This window comes from Mycetomoellerius zeteki, unplaced genomic scaffold (genome assembly GCF_001594055.1).
Source record: "Mycetomoellerius zeteki isolate Tzet28-1 unplaced genomic scaffold, Tzet1.0 scaffold188, whole genome shotgun sequence".
Taxonomy (NCBI): domain Eukaryota; kingdom Metazoa; phylum Arthropoda; class Insecta; order Hymenoptera; family Formicidae; genus Mycetomoellerius; species Mycetomoellerius zeteki.
In genome coordinates, this window is record NW_017256836.1 from 322035 (window position 1) to 335950 (window position 13916).

The 13916-nt window shown below is 35.6% G+C and overlaps 1 protein-coding gene across 1 annotated transcript in view; it reads left to right on the forward strand.

Moving 5' to 3' along the window:
- The window catches only part of Cph (BCL11 transcription factor chronophage), a 34493-nt gene that overhangs the window by 13412 nt on the left and 7165 nt on the right, over nucleotides 1-13916 (forward strand). Inside the window, exon 2 of the mRNA XM_018446770.1 lies at nucleotides 8543-8992. Coding sequence (XP_018302272.1) covers nucleotides 8543-8992 — 450 coding nt within the window. The remainder of the gene's footprint in view (nucleotides 1-8542; nucleotides 8993-13916) is intronic.

Consider the following 13916-nt stretch of genomic DNA (forward strand, 5'->3'; position numbering starts at 1 on the left):
ATGTATTTTTGAGTGTGTTATTTGCTATTTAACATTTTATTTGACTGTATATATTTTGAGTTATGTAAATTTAAACAATACCATGGCATTTTGCTAATGTGGCCTTCTATGGATATTGATTACTTACGACTTCTTTTTTGAAATTTTCATATCAAAATAATTATTTGATAATCGATTGTAACTCTACTGTTAATCTATAGTTTATATTACGTGTACTTTTTAGTACTGAGATTTTTAGTACTCAGCAGCTTATGTACAGAAGTTATGTGAATGTATATACATTTATTTGCATACATTTTAAAATGTTTTATTTTTTTGTTAATTTAGTAACCAAATACTATTTTCTAAACAAAACTAATATTTTAAGACTATTTTTATGGAAAGCCATATTACCATCCATTTTTTTCGTCGAGTCATTATGCAATGTCGCCACATTTTTATTAATAGTATCCTAAGTAATAAATATTTCGTAACTTTGAGTCCAGAACTAATTCAACAACATTTTAACGAATGTAATTGTCAAGTTTTAAACTTAAATATTGATTATTAACAAAGTTATTGTGTAAAATGTAACTGGGGTGCCATAATACCACCTTTTCCTCTACCTTAAATTATTTGCAGTCATGAAGTTTTATCACCATCCTTAAGAATGAGATTAACAAGAATAAAACGGCATATATTAACTTAGTTTTATTTAATATTCTACAGTTATTCTTATAAGACATAATTATAGACTGTATTTTAAATACTATTTTGACATTATAAGAGAGCTATTTTCATTTACTTTATTTTAGTATTACTATTCTTAAAACGAAGTACAAATGAGATCAATATTCTATACAAAATTTTGTGAGATATAATTCAAAATCTAAGAAAATTACCTGCGGTCATCCAATTTGACACACCCTCACTCTTGAAAGCGAGGTCAATGACAGCTTAAAAAAACGTTCAACCTCTATTTCACTTGAAAAGAGAAAACCCGTTAGAAGTACCGTTTGATATCGAAGATACAGGGGGAAGCCCTTAGATCGAAAAAGGTAGCCAAAGAAATTCGAGGAAACCTACGGCGAAATAAAAAAATCGATCCAATTGTCAGAGCGAGGTCGATGGACCTTTAGAACTTACCATTGGTCTGTCTTAAACCTAGTTCGCTCACAAACGGATTCGTTTTTCTGGTTGGTCTTGTTTTTTCACGACGTGTACACACACGCGAGATGCGACAGAGTGGAAAGGCCTTGTAAGAGAGAAAAAACGATCTACGCACTAAGCGCCATTTTGAATCCTTTGTACGGAGTAGAAACGTACGGTGGTGGAACATGTCGGGGTTAACTCGAAAAACTCTTCGATCCCGCGAGAAAAACTCGACAACGAAGGGTGTTTTTGGAGAGAAGAGAAAGGGTAGAGAGATATAAGGAAGAAAAAGAAAGAGAAGGCGAAAAAGAGGACAACAGAATATAAAGTGGGGGTTCGTATAAAAATTGTCCCCTCCATAGGTGCGCATGCCGGTAGGTCCTTTCTATTCTTCTGATATCCTGTCGGGGCCCTTGGCCGGCCATGTACACATCTCGATGCTCCAGTCAGCATCCGAACATGGACGAAATGAGATCTCGTACACGGCAATGAGAATCGATCCGCGTTCCCCGAAGATTAAACGAAAGCGTCGCTCGCGAGGACGAAGGGCCCCGCAAGAACGGCGATTTCGCGTCGCGTTCAATCGGATCCACAATCGATCCTCACGATTGATTCTAATAGTGAATTTCGCCCCGACAGGAATATTCGGATACGCGTTGTAACGTAATAACTGGCGCAGGACAACGAGTAATGGCGCACAAAGGTAATTATGGCCGATATGAACAAAGTCGGCAGTTTCTACGCAAGCGATGTTATCTCTTATCAGGCGATTTGCGCAAGACATTAATATAGCGGTGATAACCAGATAACCTAACCTGCGATGAAGCGTTGCAAGAAGTTACGTGAATATATGATCTTGCTACTGAGGTACCGAAGATATATAATTTGAGACGGTATTTTGGAGAATTCCATCCGAATGTTATCACGACTCATCGAGCATGATGAAGAGATGTTTAAAGATTTCAATTTCTTGCTTGGATTTGGAATATATCTTCACTGACAAAAAATATCCAACATTTTAGTAAATCATTTGTTTGAATAGTATCAACTAAATATTTATTGAATTTATAAAGATATGTTTATTTGGTATATAAGAACCATTAATTTGATTTAACAATCATTTTTTTATTGAGTAAATATTCATTTACTGTAAATATTTAGTTGGCACTATTCAAATAAATACTTATTAAAATTTAATGCACGTTTTCTGTAATCGATGTTGGATTTGTTTATGTCACTATAAAGTATATAATATAATATGGCTCAAATTAAATATTAAATAAGAAAACGTTGAGGAGGGCTACAAACCAAATAAACAACTTTAATAAATAACTTACAAACGTTTCGACTATTATTGAGTCATTATCATTGTTACACTGTTAAATCTATAGTGTCAAATTTAACCTAACCCGAGTCGCCATTGCTCCTACTAAATATATCGTTATTTTTTACCAAAACGATAGTTAAATTTAACGCTATATTGTGTAATTTGACACTATATAGTGTTAAATTGATACCGTATAGTATGAAATATAACCATTGTTTTATAAAATAACGAAATGATTGAGTAGGAGCAATGGCGACTCACGTTAAGTTAAATTTGACACTATAGATTTAACAGTGTACATATATAAATATAGAAACGGTTCAACGCAATGGTAAATTAACAGATTGTATGTGAAATTCAGTGATAAAATTAGTTAACATTAAAAAGTTGAACGATTACTTGTAAGAGATTCGGCGGCTAAACCAGACTTCATGATGTCAGTTCGGTCAATAACGATATGTATAAGTCCGACAATTATTAAGATTGTCACTATAAAATATTTTATGCTTTTTATATGAATTGATAATATAAAAGAGATTTCAAGTCTAAATGAGAAAAAATCAAATGTACTACCATATATCGGATTACAGTAAATTACGACAGAAGAAATCATTTTTAGATAGCTGAAAGTATGACGTGCCAGGCGCCGATAAATGTCGCAACGACGTTCTATTATGGATAAGACGATATTTGCGATCGCGTCACGGATCTGTCCATCTCGCGCGCGTCGATACAGACGTGTGCCGGGAATCTATCCGTTTTCCCGATCGGTTTCTGTATTTCGCCGGGAGATCGGCTGCCACGTATGTCGCGTCGCGGCGGTAACGATGGTGGCGTCCGATACCTCCTTGGTCGGCGAAGGAAATTGCCGCGACCCAATACTAATGGATAATAGAATTATTGGTTACGGTCGGAACTCGCCCTGGGGATGATCGTAATTCAATTGCTCCGATGTGTCCTCTGGACGTTTTGACAGGACGGATGTCCTAACAAGGATACCGCCTCGGGATATCTTTGCCCGTTTCTCTGTGTGCAGGCGATGTGCACTCGCGTGAATCTAAAAATTTCGTGGAAAAACGGCAAATTGTAGTGAACGTGGTTTCCATCGATGGTCAAACATAATGCAAGGAATTAATGTTTTATCGTGAAATTAGAGGCAATTAGATATTAGGCTACGATTCGACGTTACGACAAATGACCTACGTCTAGGCTTTTATAGCAAGAACAAATTAAAGAACAAAGATTCAACTTTCAACTCTCAATAAAAAATAAATAATTTTTTTTTCATAACTGCGTTTTTAAAAGTACGTATATAATAATATTATATACAGCATAGCTATAATTTATAAGATCATAAATTAAATCTCGAAAGGATTACATTATCAATCGGCATTGTAAATCATAAAATCTGAATTAGATTGATTTCCGAAGGATCGATCGGATTTATCTGTGTTGGATGTTAAAGAAAAACGATTGATAGCATCCTACACGAACTATCGCAAAGAATCGACTCTCCGACCGATCTGGCATATCTTGCTAAGGACATAAGAAGGAAAATTAATGTGAAAAACTAATAACCTCGGAACATTTCCCGCAGAGATTCCGGAACGCGTCCTTCCCACTCGTAGATGGAAATTACAAGGACGCCCACAATAGGGGCCACCGGGCTTGGTGATCGCAACATTACGGATGTATAGGCCAATTTGTAAGCAATCCAACTTAGATTCGCCGGGCAATATTATATTTTTACGTTATCTTTCTTCCCGGCAATTCACATCCTCTCTCCCCTCTTTCCCGTATACGTGATTCGTTCAGATGCAACCGCGTTTATTTTTATGCGGCAAGTAATTGTCTTCATCAAAATCAGAAATCAGAAAGCGCACCGTAAATATTGTACGCAATTTAATATTTTCGTATACTGATAATGATAACTGATAATAAAATTATTTCTTATTTTTCACACATGAAACGTTTTATTGTATTGATGTATTTTGTTGCTTCGTTGTAAAATAATTATTTGAAAATATATTTTTCGAAGTGTTTCTGAATTAATGAACTACAAACTATTTAGGATATTCTTAATATTAATATTAAGTTTTTAATTAGTTGTTTATTTTTTATAGCTAACCAAAAATTTCAATGTGAAAAAGTTACAATATTTTATAAGCTTGTTTATTATTAATATATGTATTCTTATTAATATATGTATTTATCGCAGTTTTCAAATATGCATTATTATTTTAGAACAATTTTTAGAGAAAGAGTAGTAATATTTACACTGAAAAAAAACTAAATTTTAGTAAATATTTGTTTGAGTTGTTTTAAGTAAATATTTACTAAATGTAAACATATTTATTTGATACGAAAACCACTAATTTGATTTAATTATCATTTTTTATTGAGTAAATATTCATTTACTGTAAGTAAACGTTTACTCAGAACTATTCGAAGAAATATGTATTAAGTATTTAGTAAATTTTTTTCCATGCAGATTCCAATAAAAATGCAATATAACGAAATGCATTACGGATCACATCGCGTAAAAAACGACATTAAATAGTGGCAGAAGACGTACGCGGATAAATAGGCGGGTGATTTATGAAGTGGCGAAGAGACACGTGTCTGTTCCGTTCTTCCTCCTTCGCTCACCTTAAGCTCGTGAGGCTGCCGGTTCTCGCGCAGGGGTTGCGGAGGGTTCTCTACGCTGCCGACAGTTTTGGTCCAACATCTGCCCCCGAAAAAACAAAAGCCCATTGTCGCTAACGACCGGTCGCGCGTCTCTTGTTTCTAACCGAGCGCTTTTGAATCGTAGGCGAATAACGGATCCGAGAGAGCCCGTCCATTCAAGCGACTCACCGTTCCTTCCTTTCGCTCTCGCTAAACCTCTCTTCGGTCGTCGTATCCAACTCGACCGATTTCCTTTTTTTCACTGGCAACAGGACCACAAGCCAGACGTCGCCTCGCCTTACCTCCGGGGTTTTTATCGAAAATTTTATCGGATTTTCACCATCGTTATTTCGTTCCCTTCTTTCATTCGCGTTCGATTGTCAACGACGATCTCGGACAAACGCGAGATTAAAATCTCGCGTTCCTACGAAGAATGCGGGACGTCGCCGAGGCGCAATTGTCTCGTTCGAACACGAGTCTCGAGACACCGAGACTTTGCGAACTTATCTCGCTTCCTGCTACCGTCATTCTTCCGGTGAAAAACGAGAAGCTGCAGATAGCAGCCGCGAAAAAAAGTTTCACTGCTCGTACGGAGCGATTCTAAATGGTAAAGGGCCAAAAAATTGATTCTTATCGGAATCTCTCGATAGTTTAGATCTATGGAAAAATATTTTTATAGCCTCATTCTTGGCTTGTTGTAAAGAAAGTACATTGAAACGCGATATCGACGAATTGTTATGGAATGTTGCCGAAATATATCTATACATCGTTTGAGTTGTGATAATTTTACGATGCCATTAGGAAGTTATCTGTTTTTGAGAATGTTGAATTTATAAATATACATATAATAGATCGGGTAATCTTTGTGTTCAATAAATTCTCATATATTTGGCAATGCACGCAAAACATGATGCCAAAAATCTCTTGGAGACTTATACTTACATTATTAGATATAATCAAAAATTCATACAATTATAAAAATTTTTTTGTCTCGATATGAGTTCAATAAATTACTTAAATATTTTATCTAAAAAAATAACTATAAAATAAGTAAAGAATTAATTAAAGATATGTAAAATAGCTATAATTGACTGAAAACTGACTGTAACTCAAGTTTGATCGGGATGTAGTTCACATCCTAAAGGGTTGAAGCATGCTCGAGTTTGCGCCCTGGCCATTGGTCAAGCGAGCTCCGCCCAGAAAGAATCGAACGCCGTCGCGCACCGACGAAAAGCGAGAAACGAAGAAGGAGACAGCAGTAGTTAGGGGTAAACCTCGGGGTAAACAAACAGGGGTGGTATAAAGGCTGCAAAAAAAAGAAGCGTACGAAAGAGAAGAGCGAAGATCCCTCGAGAAGCGCCACGACGAAAGTGAGACGAAGATACGTAACAAAAACGGAGACAAAGGGAGAAACGAAAGGCGAGACAGGAGCGAAGGGAGAGGAAGGGGGGCAGAGAAAACGACTGCCAAGACGGTGGAGTTTTTCTTGTTTCGTCGGGAGCTTGGTGTGTCCCCATTCGGATAGATACAGACACTCAACTCGACGAGGGAAAGATCGATGTATGAAACTCCTGCCAATCTCTATGTTAATGCGCGAAACATATGAGAGAAAGGACATAAGACGTCGCGAGGAGTTCTGGTATAGTTTCTCTTGAAGGACACTCAAAAGTGAATTGTTACGTCTGCGGCTGACCTCGGGGCCCTTTGCCCCTTGGACGACGGTGAATTATAACGGTTGCGTAAGAGGAAATTAGTCCTGTTTGTTACGAGGAAAGTTCGCTCGTCCAGATTAGGCGAATACCGTCTGTGGTCTATTTATCGTTAAAAGGAAATAGAAGATTGAATCATGAAAATAAAAAAAGGAAACTTTATTTCGGAACCGAAATTTTACGGGAGAGATAAAATAATCCCTTTATTTTCTTATGCATATGCAGTATATATGGTATATGGAAAGAATGGTTTTGCTCAAATATTTAAAAATTTAGCTAGCTGTTAAATCAAATTAGAAAATAATTTTGTTAAACCATCAAAATAATTATGTAGAACGTTTAAGTGATGACAATGCTGCAAAAAAATTTTAATATTCTAGCAAACAATTTGAGTATCTTACATAATTATAATGATACAACAAAATTTTTTCAGATCTTGCGATCTAACTAAATTTTTATACAATAAGAAATAGAAATAACTGTAACGATCAAATTATTGATTAAAGATCTAGCTTTGACCGTTACGACCATTACTTTTATTTCTTATTGTTAAATTTTCAAATATACGGTTCAGTAAAATTCTTATTGTTTAAATTTTTATATACTTGAGTAAAAAATTCTTCTTTGCTCTTTCCGTATGTATTGATTCCTTCTTTCTCTATATATTGATATCTTCACTATTTTCTAAATGAAAAGCAAGATGTGTCATAGAGTTTTCAAACTCGTTATTCAATTTCATTAAAATAAATATGATGTCTAGTTTTGATTTCCTTAATTTAATTAATCGCTATCATACACACACATATCTATACAAATACAAGTTTTACGGCTCCCGGCGAAACGAAATGCTCATCGAATCGTTCGTTTTGATATCTCATCACGGGATTATGGCTGCAGTCAGTTAATAGGTATCGTAAATTGTAATGATTAATGCCTCGCTGTGAATAATGCGCAAGACATATGTCTACACTTTGTTATATAATGGCATCTATAACGTGTACATATCGATAGTAATAAGCCGATATTGCTTTCACTATTCGTAGTCGGAGACGAGAAACGATAATTAGGTTTCCTTTTTTTGCAATACGATTGCATTAATGTGTTGTTTATTATACAATAGAATTGAATATTATGTACCATCAAATTTTACGTCATATAAATAACGTAATTTTATATTACTATAGATACTAATATAGAGAAAATGATTTCTCAAATAAACAACAGTGATAGAAATATAATATTATTATATTCTTTTTAAAGTCTAAACAGAAAGCACGAATATCCTATTTTTAAAAGTCAATAACGACAATAAATCTCGATAATCTGCTTAATATTTTTATATTAATATTTTAATATTTTAAAATAATATCACTATCAATTAATAATTCAAGAACGGTTGATGTTCACATTACTATCACAAAAAAATTAATCAAATATATAAAAATTATATAATTAAATAGAATTAAATAAGAAATAAGTGTAGCAAACTCGAAACTATATATGTGTATATATATCTCTCTCTCTTTCTCCCTAAAACTTTTAGAGTGAATCTCACTCTAAAGAGTAAAATCTTACTTTTTTCAAAATTGGTTCAATTTTCATTCTTTAGAGTGAGATTCCAAAGAATTTAAAGAGTTATAATCATATTAACTCGCCAACTACTTAATAAAAATTCCATCTAAACGAGATGTATCTCTCTCTGTTACAGCGGAAACCTCGCAAAGTACTACGTCCCCAGACACCGTCCAATGCGGGGGCTGCAGGGCGTCCTACCCCCTCGGAGAGATTGTCCGGTTCATCGAGCATAAGGTCAATCATTGTCGGAACACCCTCCAGGGCTGCCACAGTCCACCGGCGACGGCCGCGCCGGAGGACTCTGACCCGGAGGACGCTCTCACCCTGAAGACTACCGATCCAGACTCGAAGTTGAACTCGGTACCCAGCATCTCTGCGCCCATCAACAAGAGGAGTGGCCGATTGGAGAGTCCGCCAACGCCTCAGGGTCCGGGGCCGGATACCGGAAGTCCGATCGACTTGAAGGCAAGCGCCAGCTCGACACCAAAAAGACGGACGGAAGCACCGGACGAGGACAAAGAGGATCTTCCGAAGAAGCAGAAAACCGAGTCCGTGGATGCCGACACGAACACAGTCAATTCTGGTAAATTTCTGCGCTTCTCTTTCTCTAGATTATTTTATTACGTATTTCATTTCAAGTAACAAATAAATGTTGGAGCGTTTTATTAGAACCAATCAATAAATTTGTATTGTGTTGTAAAATGAAATATGCAACGTGAGATTCAGTCATGGAATAATAACTCTTATGAAATAATTCAAAGGTCTGATTCCCAATTTCGCGTTCGGCTTTTGTATCATAGATTCTGAATTTGGCAACAGTCTGAACGAGAAAATATGTCAGGGGTTTCCTATCGTAGTAGGTGTGCATCGAGAAAACTATCGCGCGAGGAAACTATATTTCGAAATCTTTCTGGTTTGGCGAATTGTTGGTTTGCTCGAAAAGGGTGGAAGAGGGTATTTTAAAGTACAGTTATAGGGGGCTGCCATGTGATGTCGAACCTGGCCGAACGGACACGAACAATGGATCAGTGAATTCGATTTTTGAATTTAAACCGCCCGCTCAGGGATTGGGGTGAACCTGCCCCTCATGCCTCCTTTCCCGCCGCTCCTCTGACCCCCTTTTGTCGGACAGTACATTGTCGTATGTCGAAGGGTTTAACGCGCGAGTGTTCTCATTCGGCGACGCGACATCCTGGATACGAAAATCTACGATATCTTCTTCGTGTTTTTTTATGTAACATCGAAACGAAGTTGAACAATTGTGTTTTGACTTTTTAAATTGTAAATTTGAATTATATAAGTTTGCACTAAGATTGCTATTACTATAAAAAAAAAAGTTTCGAAAGGGAAATATATTTTATTTAAATAAAATTATTGTATTATTTAAAATAAATCTAGATCTAAAAATTATATATAATATTGTTAATTAATATATTGTTCTAATTCTATCTTTCCGTTTTTATAAATATATACAGATAAAAGTATTTTTACCTTTCAACGAATAAAACAACATATATATATTAATATGTATATTAATTTTGCAAGAATGATTTATATAATAATTAATAAATTATCTTTATTTCATATTATGATAATATATATTTATTATATATATTATTTATTATATTCAAATCAAAAAATATATATTTATTATTATAAGTTTTGCCATATACTTAAAGGCAATTTTAATTTTGCAACAACAAAACGATTCTATATATAAAATTGAATTAGTTTTTTTTATTTTTCTTCGCAGTTAAATTATTTTTACACGATAGTGTACGAGAAAAGTTTCGTTGCGAATATCTCAAAAATGTCAACAGTTAAAAAATATTAGCAAAACAAGTCCATTTTTTTAAATTAATAAAAATCATATCTTTATAAAATTATGAATTTATAATCGTACATTCATATCTATAATTCAATACCTTAAGAATTATGAATTGTTATATCTGCACATGTGAATAATTCATCTCTCGAATTACACAAAATTGATCTCATAAAATATCAAAAAGGCTCAATCAGAATAAATCAGTAATTGAAAAAAGGGTTACGAGCCATACGTAATGGCTCGTATATATAACTCTTTTTTCAATTACTGATCTCATAAATATTATTTAAATCGTTCATTACTTGTATTTGCAATGAAGAACCCGAGTCCACTAAAAAAAGATGGAAAAATAGATATAAATTTGTATCGCTTCGAGAAACGAGGGCGACTGAAATTCGTGGACGAATTGTATCTCCCAAGGATCAGCACGTCGGCGGTCGCACACCGGTGTCTCTTTAAAGTTTCATCACGCTCTGTGGCACTCTTCCCAAACCCTCTTTTGCTAGCTACACGTTCCAGCAGCGAGATAGAGAGTTAACCCTTTCCGAACTGGTCCACGATCATAAGAATACTCCTCGTTCGTGCTCATCCCGCCGCTCGTCCGCCGGTTAAGCCCCTTTTGTCGCCTTTTTTATCGGATTTTTTGCTACCGGACAACCACGTCGAAAAGCCCAATTAGAATCGTCCTATTGTTCGGCCACGTGGTCCGCACGAGCCGTCCACGCGAAAGCGTGCCCATATGGGCGGACGTGCGCTGTGCCGGTGTATGTTAGACGATCAAGTCTCGAGCGTTACGTACGAACAGGTAAAGCAATGCGTATCAGATACACGCACGTGGGGTGACATTGACAGGATATGCCAGGACCCTCAATACTTGAGCCGGTATAATCCCCTTCCAATAATTCTAATATTTTTATATTTTTTTTTTCGACTATGAGACACACAAAAAATGACGGTAATACGATTCGATATTTTTTCTAAAGTAGAAAATACTTTCCAAAAATAAATTTTTCTTCATTTTCATATAATTGCGTTCAAAGAAGATACACATTTTAAAAAATTCGTGATTTCAAGAAAAATTCAGTTATATGCAAAAATAGAGAACAAGCAGAGCGAGCACAGCGTAAGAGAATGGTGTTGGAAAACCGTGACGGACGATATACGTCGAGAGGAAGGCTGAAGGGTATATAGGAGGAAGACGGAAAAAGAAGACGAAAAAGGAGCGATAATCCGTCGAAATTGACACCAACCAGCGCTCCCGGTGAGATGCAGATTTGATCTATCTGTCACGTTTGTCTGAGAATATTAATTCTCGTCCGTGGGTGAGGTTTTTCTCTGGCAGCTTTATGGCTCCTTTCCGACCCTCCCGCGTTTCTCCCGCCATCCTTTCCTTCCTAGCAAAGTCGACGACTCCCCGGACCGCCCGAGGTGAGCAGAGAATTGCTTGCGAATTGGCTGTCGCTCGGGGTTTCGGGATCCTGCAACTTTCTCGTCCTTCATCCTTCCGTTTCCTCCGTTCTCGCGGAAGGAAGTCGACAAGAACGGTGTGCGAGCGATATGTCTAAAAACTGGCGTCACAAACTTTTTCGGCTATGTATCACGCGAATCACCGGAATCAGCCTGCTTGTATTTTATTTTATGCCTTTTCGCTATTTCATTTTTTGTTTTATTTTGATAATTTGAATATTTTATATGCAATGTAATATTTAATCACACATATTTTATGAATAATATTTTTTGTTGATGAGATGATGAAAAGAACGACATATGAGAATCGCGCGCTAATATGAAAATCAACATGTATCATCAATAAGATGGGTCCTTTGAGAAATTTACTTCCGTTTCGACTACTCCAATTCATACTTTACCTTCTTTCTTCTTTCCCAACAGCCACTTTTCTCGCTTCTTTTGCTCATCCCTCGCACGCCTCGTGTAAAAGAAAGCTCGAGAGAGAGAGAGAGAGAGAGAGAGAGAGAAAGAAAGAACAAGAACGTCATCAAAGCTTACAAAGCTCAGAAGTTCAATATACACGACTTCAGCACGCTACGACGCGTTTAAATTACCAGGTCGAGTGGCTTTTTGATTAATTTTTTTTCCTTACATCCTTGTGCCGTAAAACGAGTCCGTCATCCACGTTTTCCTCTTTCTCTCGGTGGTATACTGTACTACAGAAAAATTGTACCTGCAAAAGCAGATCTTTCGATGAGAGATAGATAGTCCTAGATTTCGCTCCAACGTTCTCAAGTTTGTATTACTCTCGATTTTTTTAGATTAAACATTGCTCTTTGAATACATTTGATTTTATTTATAATACATAAAAATTCAATCTTATATATTCACTGTTGTTGTCTCGCTTTAGAGACATGTTCTCCTCGTGTCAAGTTATGAAAAACTCGAATAATAAACTCTTTTAATAAATTGTGACTCTGCCCTCTCTGAAAGGGTTAATAGCGAGTGGTCCATTCGCAAGGTTTGCGGTTTGGACGGACAAACTGAGTAACGGAGGACATAAAGGATCGTGAAGCGCAGTCTGACCAATCCTATCGCGAAATGGGTAGTGACCACAAGGAGTATGTTACGCGACCATTCGAATATTCGTTTAGAGGCTGGAATTGTACCGGTCGACATATTCACGATTTTAACAGCTTTGGTTCTTTGTCGCGCGACACTCTGCGGTAGGTTGAACAGATCGTAAATAAAAATTCACTGGAAAAAATGCTACGGTTAGATGATATTGAACGGATATATATTATTGCAATAATACTAAATACGATCTTTTATATTTTAGTAATGCAATATATTGGTTGATAATTGATTAAATCTTATTGGAATTGTTGAATTTTATAGTATATCCAAATTACGCGAAAATGTACGTATGTTTAAATTATGAAAAAGTTAAATAATTTTAATATATCCGTATTTTTAAAATAACTAAAATTATCTGAATTTGTTTGAAGTGTATTTGACATTTAATGTAACAAAGATCACACATCATATATCCTGTTATTTTTTTATATTATTTAATTTCTTTGTTTACTACGAATTCTTTTTGATATGTGTTGAATACTTCTCGTTACTGTGATATAATATTTATCTCAGTTGGTTATTTAATTAATGGGTCCAGTAAAATGATTAAAATCACCCGCAAACTATCCACGTGGACATGATCCGTTGTGTGTTGTCCCTTTTAAGTGCAGCCCTTGTATCGACGACAAAGTGCATACGTCGCATACGTTAGCTAATCGATATTTTAATATTGTCACACGCCATTCCGGATTAAAGGCCTTTATGTGTGTTTGTTGTGTGTGCATGTATGTGTATATCATGACGTCATTGAGCGGCAGATGTCCTGTCCAAAAAGATTTCCGAGAGTGCGACACAATGTCCTTTACACGATTAAAATTTGCTCGTATGCACAAAACCAAGCATAACACTTACGATGCGATCGCAAATAATCCCTTTCAACTTGTATACAAAATTTTCAAACATTAATATGGCAAAAAAGATATATATAACCTCATAATTTCAAAGTCGTTCAAAATTTATAATAGTTATTTGATTAAATTTAAACGTGTTTCGTTACTAAAATTTAAATATTTAATATATATTTTAAATAAGTAAATATATATATTTTTTTAGTTTAACAAAATTTGCTTATATTCCTATATTTACATATCGA